The sequence below is a fragment of the Arvicanthis niloticus genome, chromosome X, assembly GCF_011762505.2.
Source record: "Arvicanthis niloticus isolate mArvNil1 chromosome X, mArvNil1.pat.X, whole genome shotgun sequence".
Lineage (NCBI taxonomy): Eukaryota > Metazoa > Chordata > Mammalia > Rodentia > Muridae > Arvicanthis > Arvicanthis niloticus.
In genome coordinates this window covers 128166682-128183783 of record NC_047679.1, presented here as the reverse complement: position 1 = coordinate 128183783, position 17102 = coordinate 128166682, and the positions used below count along the sequence as shown (strand labels likewise).

Sequence of the window (17102 nt, the reverse complement as noted above, 5' to 3'; positions counted from 1 at the left end):
TACATCTGTGCTACTCTTGAGGGGCCCTTATCCTTTCCTTAAAAGGCAGAGTGGCCCAAAAGAAGAGCTTAAGGAAAAGGAGGGCACCTCTCATCAGATCCTAAAAAAATAAAGAAAAGAAACAACAGAAAGAAACCAAACAAAAAGAATCTTGAAGAGTCTGTGATGGGAAAAACGTGACGTGACGTAGTTAAGGCCTTCCGTCTGCGTGGGAGTGGCATGTTCCGAAGGGAGCTGCAGGGGACTCACTGGAAGGAAAGACTTAGTATTGAACTATCCCAGCAGGGGCCCTGGACTCATACTCGAAAGTTTACTGTTTACTTTTTGAAACCTCCTGACTTTGTTACCCAAAGCAATACAAGGATCCCCCCACCCCCAACCCTGCCTCCACGTGGTTGCCTGCATTTTCTCCTGTTGGGGGCACCACAAGGTGACAAATTTAGCAGTCTAGTGGCCTCTTCTTTGTCTTTGCAAAAAGATGTGAGCAATTATGCAATTATGGAGGCTTCTATCTAGTCAGACCAACCCCAGGATTCTCTTCAAAATGTGAATTGCACGGTGGGAACTTGTCATTGAAATGTCCTGGCTTCTCTGAGGAAGGAGTAGAGAGGATTGCATAGGATTGGATTCAGATCCTTCAGTACTGAGGCCTGTTTGGAAAGAGCAAGATGCTTGGGGACACACAAAACAGCACCTGCCTGGCCTCTGAGGTCCTGTCATCAGGGATCCTCTAACAGATTCTGGCTCAGGGTGGGGCCTACAGGGCAGGCACCAGCTACTCCAGGAGAGGCACTTTTGGTCACCACTGAGCCCACCTGGGGACTGGAGATAGGGGCATCCCTTGGAAGCCACCTCAAGGAGAATGCTGGAAGTTGTCACTTTCTTCCCCGAGGAGATTGGCTGGATTCTTCTGCTGCAAATGATACCAGACTGTGGGCCTTTGCTTACCCCAGAAGGGTAGCCCTGGGCCATATGCTTTCCTGACTCTCACCCCAGAACATGGAGCAAGTCCCCAGCCTGAAACCAGACACCACTGGAAGAAGCCTGAGTTCATGAAGAACTACGGGAACATGTGGACAAATTCAAGAAAAGAAAACCAATGGTAGCAGGGGTACTAAATGCAAACCAAAATCCAAATAAAGCAAAGGACGAAAGGTCCGGCAGTGCTGTGGGGTCATTTCATAAGAGAATATGGCTTTGGAGAGACACCATCTGGCGGGAAGGACTGGACAGGGCAGTAAAGAAGGAACAGAAAAGCCACGGTGAGCAGAAATGCAAGACTGGAAAAGAGAAGGTAGAGTTGGGGAGGCTTTATCTTCCCCCAGGTGCCATTTATGAGAGAAAAGGGAAGTCAAGACTCACTGCCAGCAGCGCTGGTGGGCTTGGCGGCAGAGAGAGTTACGTGAGTAGGGGTAGAAAGATTGGTTACGTCATGGAGCTGGCTGAGGACCGAAGACCGCCGGCGCACAGCACCCTGAAATGACCCGCTTCTCTTGAAGGTACTCACTACCTCCATCTGTGGGAGAGAAAATGAGATAAAGGTTGGCTTGCACGGAGGTCCAGGCTACCACACAGGGTGGGGCTGGGTGAGGGCAGGGGCCACATTAGGGACATATGGGGCCAGCAAAGCCTCAGTTAGGTCAGCCCCGAGCCCTGGAAGCTGACAATGCTTTTGACAAAGTCATGAACAAAAGAGGGTTTGCTGGGCAAATGGTTAGTAGTTAGGAGTGTGAGAGGGAAGGGTCACCAGTGGGGGACACACTGCAAACATTTTGTAGGTCACTTGCATTCACGATACGCTCATCGAGAGCCACTCCTCGGTAAGTACCTGTGTCTGCCAATACTTCCTTATTCTACTTCGGTAGTTCTCAACATTTTTTTCTGCCCCAACACACCTGAGGGATATGACATGCTCTTATTAGAAAGTGGAATCATTCCCCAGTGGTATGTGGGCTAGAGGATTTGGCCTAACCCTTAGGAAATAACTGCCCTTGTTCATGGTCCTCTTAGTAGAGTGTCTCTTCCTCTGTCCTGCTCCATTGATACAGCGTTGATAACAACCCAGATTCCTGCAGCTCATTGAATTAAGGGAGTCAACAGAAGATAGATTTAGGCAGAAGAGAGGCTTCCAAGAGCATAGGCCTCATATTGTCAGAACTCTTCCCATAGCCCTCAAGAATGGAGGCTGGGAGGACTTGGGAACAACTGCCTTCTGTCTTGTCCCCACTCTGAGCTTCCTAGAAGATGAAAGGAAAGTACATATGTACAAGATGAGACCCATGAGAGAGCCTTGTGGTTAAGTCCTGCCAGAACCCTCATGACTCATTGTCTTTGGGTTTTCTGACTTTGTCCTTGACTCTGACATTGTGGCAATACAGGAAGTGGGTCTGAAGAAACTACAGCTGAGCAACCTCAACCAGTGTGGTGATATTGGGAGACTACATGCCTAGACTCTGGGAGGCCAGAGGCAAGGCACACTGGCAGAGAATGGCTTCAGTGGGGAGAGAATTTTTGAGGGTGGATCAACATCTGGAAAGTACCATGTAGTTCATTGAATAACATAAGCAGCCAAACCAACATGCATTCTGGAGTCCAAAGTACTCTTCCATCCCGGTCCACCTGAAGCCCTGCTGTGGGAAGTCGATGCCACCAGTTTCCTCTGGCTTGCTGACAGGGCTTCTCCAAAAGACGTAGCTTTACTGTTGACATAGTCCTCCAAACAAAATGTCTTTCAACCGTGAACCCAGTGTGGAAAGACTTCCACTCAACCTGCTTTTCACCCAGTATAGCCCAATTCCTCACTTCTTTCCTCAAGAGAAGGCTTTGAGGATGTGACTGCATCTGGGAGGAATATGTTGTATACATGGTTGGGTATCTCATGGGAGGAAGATGTTTGAAGCAGTGGTGTTGCAGATTCTCAGGTATGGGGTTGCTTCTTTTGAGAAGATAAGGGGTAGAAAACCTGACTTTGCTACCTCAGTTTTGCATCAGTCTCCAGATTTTTCATAATGTCCCCCATGGGATAACCATATTTGTGAAAACATCACCATTACCACCCTACCCCCACCAGAGGCACCAGCACTGACCAGGCACAAGTCTCAGTCATTGGTGAATGCAAAAAAGACAGACCACATAGTCATAAACATTCAAAAAGCTACATATTCTAGATTTGAGGTATTCTCTTTTATTATGGAACAGCACCCTACATTTGGTGCATTGATACATTAGTATAGAATGGTGGTGAAAGTGGGCATCAAGTTACTTTGCAACAGAAAATGTTGTACAGGCCTCTGAAATCCGGGGAGCAATTTTGTGGTTCACAAGATCCAGAAATCTGGGGCCAGTTGCCTGGAAAATATATACAACCTGAAGAGCCTTCTATAGGCTTTAGTTCTGTTTTTTCAAGCAGGTTTTTTTTTTTTTTTTTTTTTTTTTTTTTTTTTTTTTTTTTAAATCAAATAGGATAACTTGAGCTAAAGTGACTGGTTCAGCATTCTTGAGAGGTATGGTAAATCTGACATGATAAAGCCACCTTGAAATGCCATGGAAGTTGAGATCCCATGAAGGAATCAGTGGCTTTATTGGGGGCCAAGAAGTATGCTTAAGGAACTGGTACTAGCCCTGGATCTCACTGGCTGATTTGGGGTTACTCCCTTTTTCTTTGGGGTCCCATATCTTTGCTTACAAAGCATGTACACAGGCAGGGGACAGTCAGAATGATATGGAACACCAAGACTCCAGCTAGTAGGACCCACTTCTGCTTACAGCCACACACAAAGATATCATGTATACATGACTCTCTAGGCTGGGATGGGGTTGCTGTCTCAGCAGGTAGAAATGCTAATTCTATCTTGCATTACATGACAGAAGTAAAAGAGGCTGAAGTGGAGTGGAGTCACTGCTGTACTGTTTTCATGGGCTGGGCTTTGTATCAGAAATGGAACATGACAGATAATATCTTCCCTGAATCATATAAGGAAGGGGTGCTGGGAGTGGTCACATTCACAATCTCCTGGAAGACACTTAGGTGGCCACAAGCTCATTGGGAAGATATGAGGGCTTTTTACTTGACAGTTACTATGCATTTATGCTAATGAGTAAATATTTATTATAGGAAACAAAGCTACCTATGCTGTACTCATGCCTGTCCTGGGCACTAGGCTGGAGGTACTGGCTTACCCAGTGGGAAGAAGAGGCTCAAGCTAGAGATCTAATGGCGGTTTCCCATTTCCTAGGCTTCATCTGAATCGTAGCTAGATGTGGGCCCAGTATATCAGTGGACATACTGATGTAGGTTCTCAGGATGCTTGGTCCTTGAGCAATGCCTTCAACTTGGACTTCTTTAATGCCATCTCACCTAGTCCTGAAGGATTTCACACTCTGAGTAAGTTTCCCAAGGAATTTTGTCATATTCAGGTTCACTGTCCTGGCCTCAGTTGCACAGATGGCCCATGGTGGTAGGAGGGGGTACTGTGAAGAGTCATAGACTTGGCAACCTTTAAGTAGGCTTTTAAAACATTGAGAGAGAGCCCCAAGGGTACATAGCAGCAAGCAGGAAGGCACGCAGTATGGGTAGGCAGGGTGTACATCTGGAAAAGCAGCACAGAGTCATGGATGTAGAGAGGAATGGGGGGTGGTGATGCCAAGAAGTTGGAGCTTGAAGGCCACAGTAAGAAGCTGAAACTTCATCCTGGGGATAACGGAGACAAGCCCTAGTGTGGTATCAGAAGGGTAGAGATGAATCAGGACAGATGGGAGGCAAGGAGTGATCACAGTGTCCTGCCAGTGGCAGTCATACCTGCAGAGCCTAGAAGGGGGCTGGGGTAAGAGAGGCATCCTCAGAACAGATACCATTAGATCATGGGGGCTGGGGGGTTGTACTGGAGTAGCTGTGTGTACCTTGGAGCCCCAAGGGCAGCTTGGGAATGAGTTCTGTACTATGTGTGGCAAAACAGCTGGAAGAATATGTTGGGGGAGGATATGAAATCAAGTCTTACCCCGGTGACCTTCCAGACTCCCCAGGAGAATCTACCTAGGTGATTCTGCTTTAGCCATTAAGTTCCCAGAGAGGAAAAGTGATTGCACCTATAGCAAAGATAGTGAGGTCTCAGAGAGAAGTAGCCCAGGCCTTGGATGAGTAAAAGTGCCAAGGTCTTCTGGGGGATACCAGCTAGGCTATGAGGAATTGTCTAGGGCACAGGCCAGTTCAGGAGGCTGCAATGTGGGGAGGCCTAGTGGTCTGGTGGGATGTTTGGGCTCAGGCAGTTCCCTAGCAGGTTCTCCCAGGCATTTTCAGCATGAAAGAGCATGAGTGGAATGGGAGGTGGAGGTACCAGGAAAATAAAGACAGAGAGATGGTAAACTCAGAAGGAACATCAAACTGTCAGGATGAGCAGGGCCAGCAACACTTCCAGAAGGCAACTGGGAAGCATGAAGTGAAAGAAGGCCTTGCAGACAGTAGCGAGAGCAATTCATTTGAGCGGTGGTCAGTGTAATCATGAGAGTATGTGAGGGGAAGATGAAAACAGGCAGCACATATGGGACCTTATAGAAAGAAAACTGGACAAGAAGGGACTTGGGCAGAGAGCAGGGTAGCCTGGCACATGAGTTTTTTAAAGCCTTTACTACTACCTCATGTTGGCTGTCTGATGTTTCTGGGAACTATAGCTAACGGCTTTGACCTTGACCAGCCTATAGAGATTTGGACCAACTTAGTGGCAGAGTCCACTACCTACAGAGGCTCTTGCACAATAATTACAGCAGACTCTAGTGAACAGAGAGCTAGCCTAAGGCTCCTTGAAGTTGCCATTTTCATCCCACATACCCAAATGCAACTTGCCTACTACCTGAGCAGCCCTTGCCAAGAAAAGTATAGAGTGCTGGTGTGTGCCCCTGAGAGAGCCACTAGCTGCTAGCACATGTTCTTATCCAGCTGTAAGAGAAGCTACCTGGGCACTAAGGAAAGTGTCAGGGCAAGGTAATCTAAGGAGCACCCCTATATGTGATAAGAGGGGAACTAGTCACTGCCCTTGTATACTTTGGGAACAGATCCAGGGAATTCTCTGCTGACTTTGGGGTTTGTCTACCCAGTTTCTGCTTCTTGCCTACTTTCTAAGGCAGCAAAACAGGAGTCACGCGAAACGTCAGCTTACCTGTGTCTGGATCCGGTTGAGGCCCCGAAACCAGAGGATCTGGCCCCTGCGGAGCTCTCGCTCAGCATGGTCAATTTCTTCTTCCCCTTCGGCCAGCTCTTCATCTGTCATCTCATCCTTCCCAGGCCCATGCCCTGCTTCCTTCAGGCACTTGAGCTGGCTGGTGGGGATGGTGGCAATGACCTGGGAAAGCCACAATCAGAGGGCAGCAAACAGAGGTGGCCATGAGAGTAAGCTCTACTGTGGCCAGGAAAAACCTAGAGGGCCCATCTCTCACAGACATAGCTCATATCTTAGGCTTAGAAGACTCTAAACTGCCCCCTTCCATATAGCAGACTGCTCAACTAAGCCTCATCCAGGGCTGGGGAGCAGAAAAGCCCATGTATAGAGTACCATGTAATAAAGGCAGTGCTGGCCTTTGGCCACTCCTGGGAAGGATCTTGAAGTAGCTGGGGTACCCTTCCTGAAAAGAGTGGGGCCCAGTTGGGACCTTATGTCACCTGCTAGTCTATGTATTCCTTATGGGACACAGAGGGGATGGACATTGAGGCCAGCCATCTGAGTACTACACACCCATGTTATTGACTTCAGGAGTCAGATGAGCTCCCTAGCTGATAGCATTCCATATTTACTGGCCTTCATAGTTGCTGGAAGAAAAGCTAAATACCTTGTTCTCTGAGATTGAGCCCCCCAGAAGCTTGTGCCTGGTATTTCTTGGGAAAAGACGGCTCTAGAAAAGGGCTTGTGACTAGGGGCTGCCAGGGAAGAAGAGGTGACTAGGAGGGAGACATATGGGAAGGGTAGGAGGAATGTAGGGAAGGCTGGGATGTGCCCTTCACTATCTGGGTGGATGATGGTAGGTCATCCTGTCCCTCTTACATTCCTGTCAGTGTGCCAGGAGTGGCTTTAAGGTCTTTCACAGAGATTCCTTTTTTATTGGAGTTTTGTCACTTTGAATGTATATTATTTTTATAATTAAAACTACCATGGGTGGCTGAGCTACAGGTAGGTAGCATGTACCCATAGGAAGAACTGCAGCAGCTATTACATCAAGGAGCTGAGAAGCTAGCTAACTAGAGGCTGGCATGTACACGGCAGAGTAAAGTTATGTGGAATTTAAGCTGTAGAACATGAAGGGACTCCATTGGACTGTTAGGCCTAAGTGCAAAAGGATGGGAGGTGCAGTGATAGAGATTTCTTGAAAATGAGATGGAAAAACTGCATGAGTTATCCAATGGTTAATGCCAGGGGTCAGCAGAGGCTAGCTTGTACCATTGCCAAAGAAGGTCCTTGTGGCCAGTTTGGTAGGGGACACAGATCAGTGGATAAATAAACAAAACTCATAGTGTTTTAACCTAAATGGCACCTACTTATGCCTCAATGGTGAGCCCTAACCATCAGTTTGGAAGTATTCGGAAGACACAGATAATAGAGGTCATTACATTGGATCTTGATCCCATCAGATTTGTGCCCTTACCAGATACCAGAGAACTTCGTGGGAGCACATAGTGTGAAAGTGGCTACCCAGAAACCATGAAGGGACCGTTACCAGATACTGAACTGGCTGCCCTTAATCTTAGACTTCAAGAGAGAAAATACATGCCTTCAGTGTAACTAGAGACCTGTCAGTCTCTAGTAGTTTGCTATGGCAGCCTGAGATGATCAAGACCCAAAGAGAAGTGAGTCCTGGATATGGCTTCTCATAGCAGTGTTCCTGAACTCTGGAGAAAACGCTTTCAGAGGTCTATTGTGCACCATGGAGGGGGCTGGCTTGGTGCCCGAGATTGTACTGGCTGCCAACACCCAAGTGTTGCTTCCCGGTCTCATCACTGGGTGCTACACACTGCTCCTTTGGGGTAGCTGCTGCTTTCAGGTCTGCAAGTGTTGCTCTGCACGTTCCATTAAGTCAAAACACCTCCTATTTCTTTTGAGATCTCCTTGACCCACAGGGTATTGTTTACTTTAAAATATATTGGGACATTCTAAGCACCACAGGCTGCCCTTCCTTCTATCATGTTTCTTGTACTGCTTGGGATGGAGTCCAGGAGTTTATGAAAACTATGCAAATGTTCTATACCCAGGTACACTGTAGTCCCCTTCACTCTGCTGATTATTTCCTTTTCTGTTAATAATCCTATTTGTTAATTCCAAATATGCAGGTTTAGGGAGATTGTTTTTTGCTTCTATCATGAGAAAGGAAACTGTTGATGATTTTACAGGACAATGTGACATTTCAACTTTATGCTCTCATTCCTGAAGCTGTAACTTGTGACCTTGCCCTCAGGTTATATTATGTCATAGGCCTGAGCCTGAGCACATACCACACACTTTCCCAGTCATAGGCTCCAAGACTGTGAGGTAGGGAATTGAGATAATGGGGGGCATAGGTGCCTGTCTTTTTATCCACTCTGAGAGCCATCAAGAGAAGCAACCAGAAGGAAAGCCCTGGTGAGAAAGTTGGTGACACTCACCTGTCCCCAGACCAGCTCCCCAACACCAACAAACAGGCACCAGAGCCACTGTTCTGTGGACAGCGGGGAACAGCTGAAGGGCTTCCCTCCAAATTGGACGATGACAATCTGGCAAGGGCAGGAGGGGGAAATGGAAAGTGGTAGGTGGAATAGCAATCAAGATAGTTCCTTTTCTCTTTCTGTCCTGCCCAGACTTCTACAAACCTTGCTTTAGGATTGACTTTGTCTCCCAGGAGTCAGACCAGCCTGGCCATAGTCAAGAATTTGCTAGCTTCCTATCCCTTGGTGGACTGGCCACATTCTGGTAAATATCCTGCCTTTCTTTTCCAGCTTGTTCCCTTTTTTCTCCCTCAGCAAATGTGTAAAGATGGCTCCACAGACTAGCTGTCTACAGGGCCAAGGGTACTATGATGGATCATCGAGTAGCTTTACATGCTGACACCCACACCCACCTCCCCTCTGTTGCCTCTAGTCTCTAGATGACACCTAGCTGTCTGGACCATCTTTCCAGCGTCTGCAAGGCTGTTTTCATTTGCCTGCTCTGCATGACCCCTTAATATGAGAGGTCACCCTGTCTTGGCCTCTTGCCTTCCTTACTGTCTACTGGGGAGGGGGGTTCCTATACTCAAGGGCAAGATTTTCAAATGCTAACCAACCAATCCATAGTGTATAACCCAACCATTTCAGGGCCAGGTTCTAGGCAACAAGGGCCTGTCTACACTCTGTGGTATGCTGACATGATTTCATGCTAGCCAAGAAGAAGTCTTGAAGACCCCATTCATTTGGTCCTAGGAAACCACAGAAAAATTCCCTTGTCACTGATTCCTTACTGGCACTTGAGAGTGGCTATAAGATATGAAATGCCCTTCTTCTTGGGATTTGTGAACAGTGACATTTCTATGATAGCCATTCCCTGATTTGTGGGACTTACTATATCTGAAGCTTTGTTGAAAACACTACACTTTAGAGCATTCAGCCCCTTCTGGGAAGTTGACCTGGCCTACCAGCCCACAGTGTTGTGGCAGCCAGTGTAGTATGTCAACCATGTATACAACAAGCATTTCCTAAATAATCTTCCATAGTTATAGAACACCAAGTAGTTAGGTGCTAGAAATGTGGATGCTTGACACAAAGACAGCCAGGGAATAATATTTTTAGCAGCCACGTGAGCAGTATGTGAGGATAAAGGTCTTCCATAGCTTTCAGGAAGCTAGTAGGTTAGATCAAAATGAGGCCCAGCAATATTTGGAAGATTAAGAACCACTGCTCTAGAATACAGAAAAGATTCAGGGACAAGGAGGCCAATATAACTATCCCTGCTTTTTCATGTCTTACCTGAATTCCAAAGGTGCCCAGGACAATGGTGCAGAAGATGGGGTTGCTGAAGATGCCATCAAAGACATTCCTCTCACCATGGATCTTTCGAGCATTGATCTCATTAAAAAGCTGCATCATGACAAACGTGTTAAAGATGATGGTGTAGTGCTCTGAGGGTGGTGAGTGCAGAGGTGCATTCCTTCCACTGTCAATGTCAAAGAAAAGTTCTCCTAAAATGAAGAGAGAGGCAAGGGATGAGGAGGGAGGCTCTTCCCACACCAGTGGCCACCCTCTTACACCATATCTGCCCCCAAAATATACAGTAGGGTACATCGTGAAGGGTAGCAGCAATGTATGGACTAAGGGTATAGAGCAGGCCTGTTCTTTTTAGTCTGTAAGTGCTGTATCCCATCCTGTGCCAGATTGAGGATATAGACAGGGTCTAAATATGAGGCCACAGCAACAGTGTCCTGAAAGCCTTATATATGGGCTGAAATGGGTGCTGAAGTTCCAATTTACCAACAAATAGCAGGGTAAAGATGATGGTGAGCTGGTAGACAGCATGTCCAAGGATGTTCTTCATCATAGTGCGTGAGATGAGAGGCTTGTCCCGGCCATATGGCTTCCGCAGCAGCAGTGACTCAGTTGGGGGTTCCGTTGCCAGGGCAAGTGAGGCAAATGTGTCCATGATCAAGTTCACCCACAACATCTGCACAGCTTTGAGAGGAGAGTCCTGCAGAGATGGGGCCAGTCACCCTTCTGAGGGTTGGCCATGCAATCCCACACAAAGAAAACTTGGGGTGGTGGGGTAGGTAAGCTTGCTACTACCGAGGAGAAGCTCAGCTTTGCCAATGTCATGAGAAGTTCATTCCCAGAAGCCTGTCACACAAGTTTCCTCAGGTTGGCAGAAGTTTTCCACTGGACTTTCTGATTCCTGCCTACCTCCTTCTCTTTTTGTCTAGTGGCAGTGATCTCAAAGGTGTGGCCTTTGCTAGAACCACAAAGTCCCAACTTACTTACTAGGGCTTTCAAGACAGCCCTGCAAGACTGCCCAGTAACAGCCTTTGAAACCAAAGCCTCTCACCTCACAGGGTAGGAAGAGGTAGAAATGTTGACCCCAACATGCTTTCTTGTCATTCCCCCAATGAGTGTCTCTTTAAAAATCAGCTTCACAGGGGCCATAGATGGAGTTAAATCAGCTTCACAGATGTACAAGACCATAGATGGAGTCAATGAAAGAAAATGAGCTGAGAAGTTCACAGACAGAAAGCAGACGAACATTTCCAAGGCTGGTGAGGTAATGGGAAGTGGCTGCTAATGGGTGTGAGGTTTCCTCTGGGGACCATGAGAATATTCTGAGAGTAAATAGAGGTAATGGTTGTACAACACTGAATATACCAAGCCATGCAATTCTGTACTTTCAAATGGTTAGGATGGTTATTATGATGTTATTCATACATGACTTAGATATCAAAAAAAAGTCCTTGAAGGGCTAGGGAGTTAGCTCAGTTAGCAAAGTGCTTTTATTTAAAGCATGAGAACCTAAGCTCAAATAAGCTTGGTCAAATAAGCTTGGCACAGTGCTGTGAATTTGTAATCTCAGGGATGGGGAGATGAAGATGTGAAGATCCCTAAAACTTGCTACCCAGCTAGCCTGTCCTAATCAGTGAAGCTGGAGTCTTACTGAAAGGCTGTCTCTCAAAAAAAAAAAAAAAAAGATAGTTTCCAAGGAACACCAGAGATTGACTTCTGACCTCTACATGAACATAAATGTATGTATATCCACACCTTGCCAACACAGATACTTTCATGTGTATACATTCGCACATGTGAATACAAACACACATCCTTAAAAGGGCCAAGCTAATCAGCAAAACCAATTAAGTACTTGGTGACTATAAAGTCAACCATCCCTAACAAGAAATCAGTAAATTCTGGCCTCTGACCAATGGGGAGGATGAAATCATTGAGAAAGGGGAAATCTGGCCAGGTAATGGTGACACATAACTTTAATCTCAACACTCAAGAGGAAGAGGCAGGTGAATCTTTGTGAGTCTCAGGCCAGCCTGGTCTACACAGTGAGTTCTAGTACCTGTGGAGGCCAGAGGATAACTTGCATGAGTAAGTTCTCTCTTTCTACACAATGGGTCCCAGGGAATTAAACTTAGGCCATTGAACTGAGTACTCAGAGAAACCCTGTCTCGGAACAAAACAAAACAAAACAAAACAAAACAAAACAACAAAAAACCCAGCAGCAGCAACAACAACAAAAACAAAGCAAAAAAAAAAAAAAGTCCCGAAAAAGAAAGAAAAAGAGGAAATCTGGAGATCCCCTGTAATCCAGCCTTTGTACTCCCAGATCTAGACCCAAGAGAGTGGAAGACATATGCTCATTGAAACTTGGACATGAGTGTTCTTAATGAAGTGGAAGTGGGCCAAAGGTTGGTCAGTGGATTAATGACAAACAAAATGAGGCCTTACTGGAATATTGTGCAGCTATTAAAATGAGTAAATCACTGGCCTAAGCTGCAACATGGATTACTCTTGAAAACATTCTGAATGAGATGCTGGGTGCAAAGGCTACATGTGAAACCAGCAAACTGGCACAGTGGATAAAGGTGCAAAATATGGCCTGAGTTCAATTCTCTGGGACCAACAGGGTAGAAACAGAGAACTTACTCAGGCAAGTCATCCTCTGGCCTCCACATGTCCTCTGTAGCACACACATGTGCCATGCCCCCTTTACAACAAAACAAAACCCAAAGGCTACATGCCATTTTATTCCACTGACACAAAATGTTTATAGCAGGCAAATAAATAAAGACAGAAAAGAGTGGCAGTTGTCAGGGGCTTAAAGGGGATACAGAATGACCAATAGTAACTTCCTTTGGGATGGGTGAATATATTCTGGAACTAGATGGTAGTGGTGAAACTCCCGGTGCTCACCTGAGTAATGCAGGCACCCGTGAAGGCCACGATTACAGCTACCACGTTGACTGTCAACTGAAACTGCAGGAACTTGGAGATGCTGTCATAGACATTGCGGCCCCACATGACTGCCTTGACAATGCTGGTGAAGTTGTCATCAGTCAGAATGATGTCAGAGGCCTCCTTGGCCACGTCAGTGCCTGCGATGCCCTGGGGGATGACACACGAGCACAGTGCCTATTTCTCAGTCTCTTTTTGGCCACCCAGCTCACCTGGGGGTAGTTCCATGCCTTTCTCTTATAAATAAGGTCCTAGTTGAACAGCACTTGTTTTAATCTAACATCCTATGTTGCAAACTACATGATATCACTTGTGGCTGTGAGGTGGCCTTTGCTACTAAACAACATAGTCGCTAACAATGTGGACATCCATAAAGCCTTCCACAAGGTCCAGCTGCCATTAGGTGGCTAGTCACCAGCTGTTTCTCTGGCTATTTGATGAAGCTCTGAGACATGTGGGCTGTATGGGTAGAGTAAAGGACCCATCATTTGGCTACACAGCAGATTCTTGCTTCTCTACCACAGAAGCTTGGGCACATCAATAGATATCTAATCTGTGCAGCCCTTACCTACTCTATCTTGGTCTTGGCCTTGTGACACCAGCAACCCTGGGAACATCAACTTGCTTTCTCCTCCCAGTTGTGAGGTCCAGGAACACTGTACTATCCCACCACCAAATGTGGACTGAGTGAAAGGTCCTCATTTCTTCTAGAGTTGGGAAAGGTGACACCAGGCTCCTGCCCCCTATGTGTTGGGGACATGGTTCATCATGGGGGCACTGCTCACTGAGAAGAGCTAGATGTATTACTAACAGAAGGAGAGAAACCAGAGGAAGAACCCACTGTGGTCTTTGCTTGGTGTCAGAGGTGCCAGAGAATAGGTGATTGTGGGCAGATGCCATTGTTGATAAGCTACTGTTTATTGTTCCTCCCTTTTTTCAGTAGTGCAGTTGGGTTCCACTGTCACCTCTGGTGTATTCATATCAAATATCTTTAAGCAAATCACATATGCATTCGTTAATGGTCAGATCGCATACAGTCCCAAGTGGTCAAGATATGAGAGAAGGAAGCTTCTAGCACTCTGTCACCTGCCCTGACACTGGCTCTCCACTTTCTGATGTAACCTTAAGTCCAGGAGACAGGATTTCATCTGTGTGATGAACTAGTTTGGTACTAGGTGGCTTACCATGGCGAAGCCCACATCTGCCTTTTTGAGGGCTGGCCCATCATTGGTGCCATCCCCAGTCACAGCCACTACCTGCCGCTGCTCACCAGTTGTACTGTCGATAATACCTGGAACACAGAGTGAGTCAGGGTAAGGCTGGAGATATGTGCCAGAGGCTGGTATGGGTTGCTTCTGTTGCTCCAGGTTACTTATGGGATCAAGGCTCCTGGCTTTAATGTGATAGCTTCATCTCCCTATTTCCACCAAGGTCTTTTGCTCAGTAACACAGACCAGCATGATTTGATAGAAAGGAAGGTCCAACATTGTATGAATTAGATGATTGTCTCCCTGTTCTGGGCCTCAGTTTCCCCATTTTTTCCAATGAGGGGCAGCCTCTACGAGCCATTTTTAGTTGGAAGTTTTCTAGTCATTGGTCTCTAAGCTCTTCCACTAAAGAACCTATGAGTTAGTAACAACATGCAGGGATGCCAGATGCAGTCACATGTTGAAGAGGGTGAACAAAGTTGGTTACCTTTGACCAGAGTATGTTTATCAGTGGGAGATGACCGGGCAAGCACACGCAGCTTGGGCCACACCTTGTCCAGTCGCTCCTGTTCTATCTGGAGAAAATAGGAGAGACATCAGAGTCTGGACTGCAGACAGACACTGTAACTGGAATGCCTGAGAAGACAGCAGAGGGATGGGGAAAGCAGAAGCTCAGGACAGAGATGCAGGGAGCTACCTCGCCTTTCTCATTTCGAATCCGTCTGTTGAATTCCTTCCCTTCCAGGCACAGGAAGTCCTCCCCTGGCTGGATGATGCCACACTTAGCTGCAATAGCCCGGGCAGTATTGATGTTGTCTCCAGTCACCATACGGACTGTGATACCAGCACGTTGGCATTTTCGAATGGCTTCAGGGACCTGGGAGATATAAGAGTGATGGGTGGGACTGGCAAGACAAGCCCATATTTTGTGTTTAGTACAGATCTGCAGGATCCTAAATCCCAGCAAATCTGTCAGGACAGTGAACTCTATGGTTCCAGTTCAGGGTTCTTGGGGTGTGGTGTGAAGGAGTTCAGAGGATGGTCTACAGTAGGCAGGTACTGTGGGGATGTATCCTACCCAGCCCACTAGCCAACTATCTCCTGACATCTTCTTCTCTGTGCCTGGCCACAGGAATAAGCAGTGACTTAGACCTATGCTGAATGTTTCCCTCTTTTGTCTAGTTTGTTTTTGTGTGTTTTTTTTCCAGTATAGAACTCAACCATTTTTCCTCAGGAATTAATCTTTGTCTCAGCTGTAGATTTACACAATCTACTCACTAAAGGAAGTAGAACATTACTTGGGGTCACAATGCATGCATTTCTTTTTCAAATAGAATAGTATTCTAGAACTAAGGAGAAAGAAAGAGAACCCCAAAGCACAAAGCACAAAACAAGCTAAGAGGGTGGGAAACCACAAGACTAGCCTAGGGGTTTTAATATCGTTCCAGTAGTGGGCAGATGGAAAGGACAGTTTTCAAATACATGATTTGTATGGCTCTTCAGGTCCTGGGGATGCAAAAGGGTCAAAACAGGCAAGATGGAATAGCATATGCACTGGGGGGTTGGGGAGGGCCAGCTCAGAGTTTGAAGAATTGAATGAGGCAAGGCCTAGGTTTTTGAATTCTTTAGTAGGTATCCTGTGAACAGTGGTGGGCTAGCTGCTGAACCTGAGGAGGAAAGAATGTAGGAGGTATCTAGATTTAGCCTACTTCCCTGGCCTATGGAGACTAGAATAGGTAGGGTGGGCACAGATGGACAGAGCAGTTTGAGGATAGCCAGTAAGCAAGTAGAAGGTGGTGAGCAAGAGCAGAGGAGCCTGTACCTAAGGCTTTGACACTGATCCAATAATCAAAGCCAGAACTGTCAAGTGACAGGGAAAGACATGCATTGAGCAGAGTCTAGCTGTGATAGTTCACTCACCCTGTGTGTGTGTGTGTGTGTGTGTGTGTGTGTGTTGTCTCCTTATGCTCAGTCTCAAGGACACATCCTGTTCTCTTAAGGCCTTAAGGTGCTGCATAAGACCTTCAGTAAAGAGAACTTTGTGTCAATCAGGAGAGTGAGGCATGTCTTCAGCTTCATTTCCCAAAGTGGCTGGAAGCCTTCTTCTCTGCTGCCTAAGATATAGGAGCTTAGCATAGAGTTACTCCAAAACCCAGGTGCAGCCACTATTCCAAGGCCTACCCACATACACAGTCTCCAAGCTTTCAGTCTCCTATCTAGGCAGTATGGAATACTTCCTCCAAAGGATACCCTCCCTTGTAGAGCAGCCTGTTCCTTCCTTGTCTATCTTGACCCATCCCCTATTTTATCAAGGCCCCCACAGCACAGTAGGAAGTAGAGGCCTGTAGAAGTTCCTAGGTCCACTCCAGTCCATTGACTGGACTTTCTGTGGACATAGTTCTCTGTCTCCCTCTGGTGGCCATCCTGTACTTTCCAAAGCTCAGCAAATTTGACTAGGACCCATGGAGGTTTTGCTGGTCCCGTGTGCTTGCCTCAGAACCAGGAGCTGATGTCACGTCTCCCTCGTAACTTTATGGCTGAACGACCTTGCAACTACTTTATGCCACAGAGGAACTGACCTTTTTTCCTGGACTGCTCTGTCTGCACCCAGACCGAGATAGGCTCTTCCTGTTCAGGACTCTCCAAGGTACTCACTGAGATTGGGTCTTGGTTATATCTTTCTTAAAATGTGTCTGTGTTTCAAGTTTTCTGAGGTAAAAATCTTCAAAAATATCACTGCACAGCTGGCCCTGGGGCTCACTCTGCTGCCAGCCCAACCTAGGCCTGTTGTGCTCACTTCGTTTCTCACTCCATCCCCAACTGAGTACAGGGGTATTCTGCTGATAGTGACCCATGTCTACTCTTTAGATTAGAATACAGGGAGTATTTGTTTTAGAACCGAATGCCTTTGCTTTGTAATCCTGTATGCAAAGTTTCTCATTCCCTGTCATAGCCAAAGTTCCAGG

The 17102-nt window shown here is 46.6% G+C and overlaps 1 protein-coding gene across 8 annotated transcripts in view; it reads right to left on the bottom strand.

The window, feature by feature from the left end:
• The window catches only part of Atp2b3 (ATPase plasma membrane Ca2+ transporting 3), a 69495-nt gene that overhangs the window by 11451 nt on the left and 40942 nt on the right, over positions 1–17102 (bottom strand). For 2 of the 8 annotated variants that reach the window (XM_034485412.2, XM_076918790.1), the window contains 9 exons: positions 14834–15013; positions 14624–14711; positions 14113–14219; positions 12887–13078; positions 10460–10673; positions 9959–10170; positions 8624–8731; positions 6153–6335; positions 1363–1516 (listed from right to left, as the gene is read on the bottom strand). In XM_034485412.2, coding sequence (XP_034341303.1) covers positions 1363–1516; positions 6153–6335; positions 8624–8731; positions 9959–10170; positions 10460–10673; positions 12887–13078; positions 14113–14219; positions 14624–14711; positions 14834–15013 — 1438 coding nt within the window. Of the gene's footprint in view, positions 1–1362; positions 1517–3139; positions 3349–4365; positions 4713–6152; positions 6336–8623; positions 8732–9958; positions 10171–10459; positions 10674–12886; positions 13079–14112; positions 14220–14623; positions 14712–14833; positions 15014–17102 lie in introns of those variants that run through there. The other 6 variants (XM_034485410.2, XM_076918788.1, XM_034485413.2 and 3 more) reach the window with 5 other exon arrangements.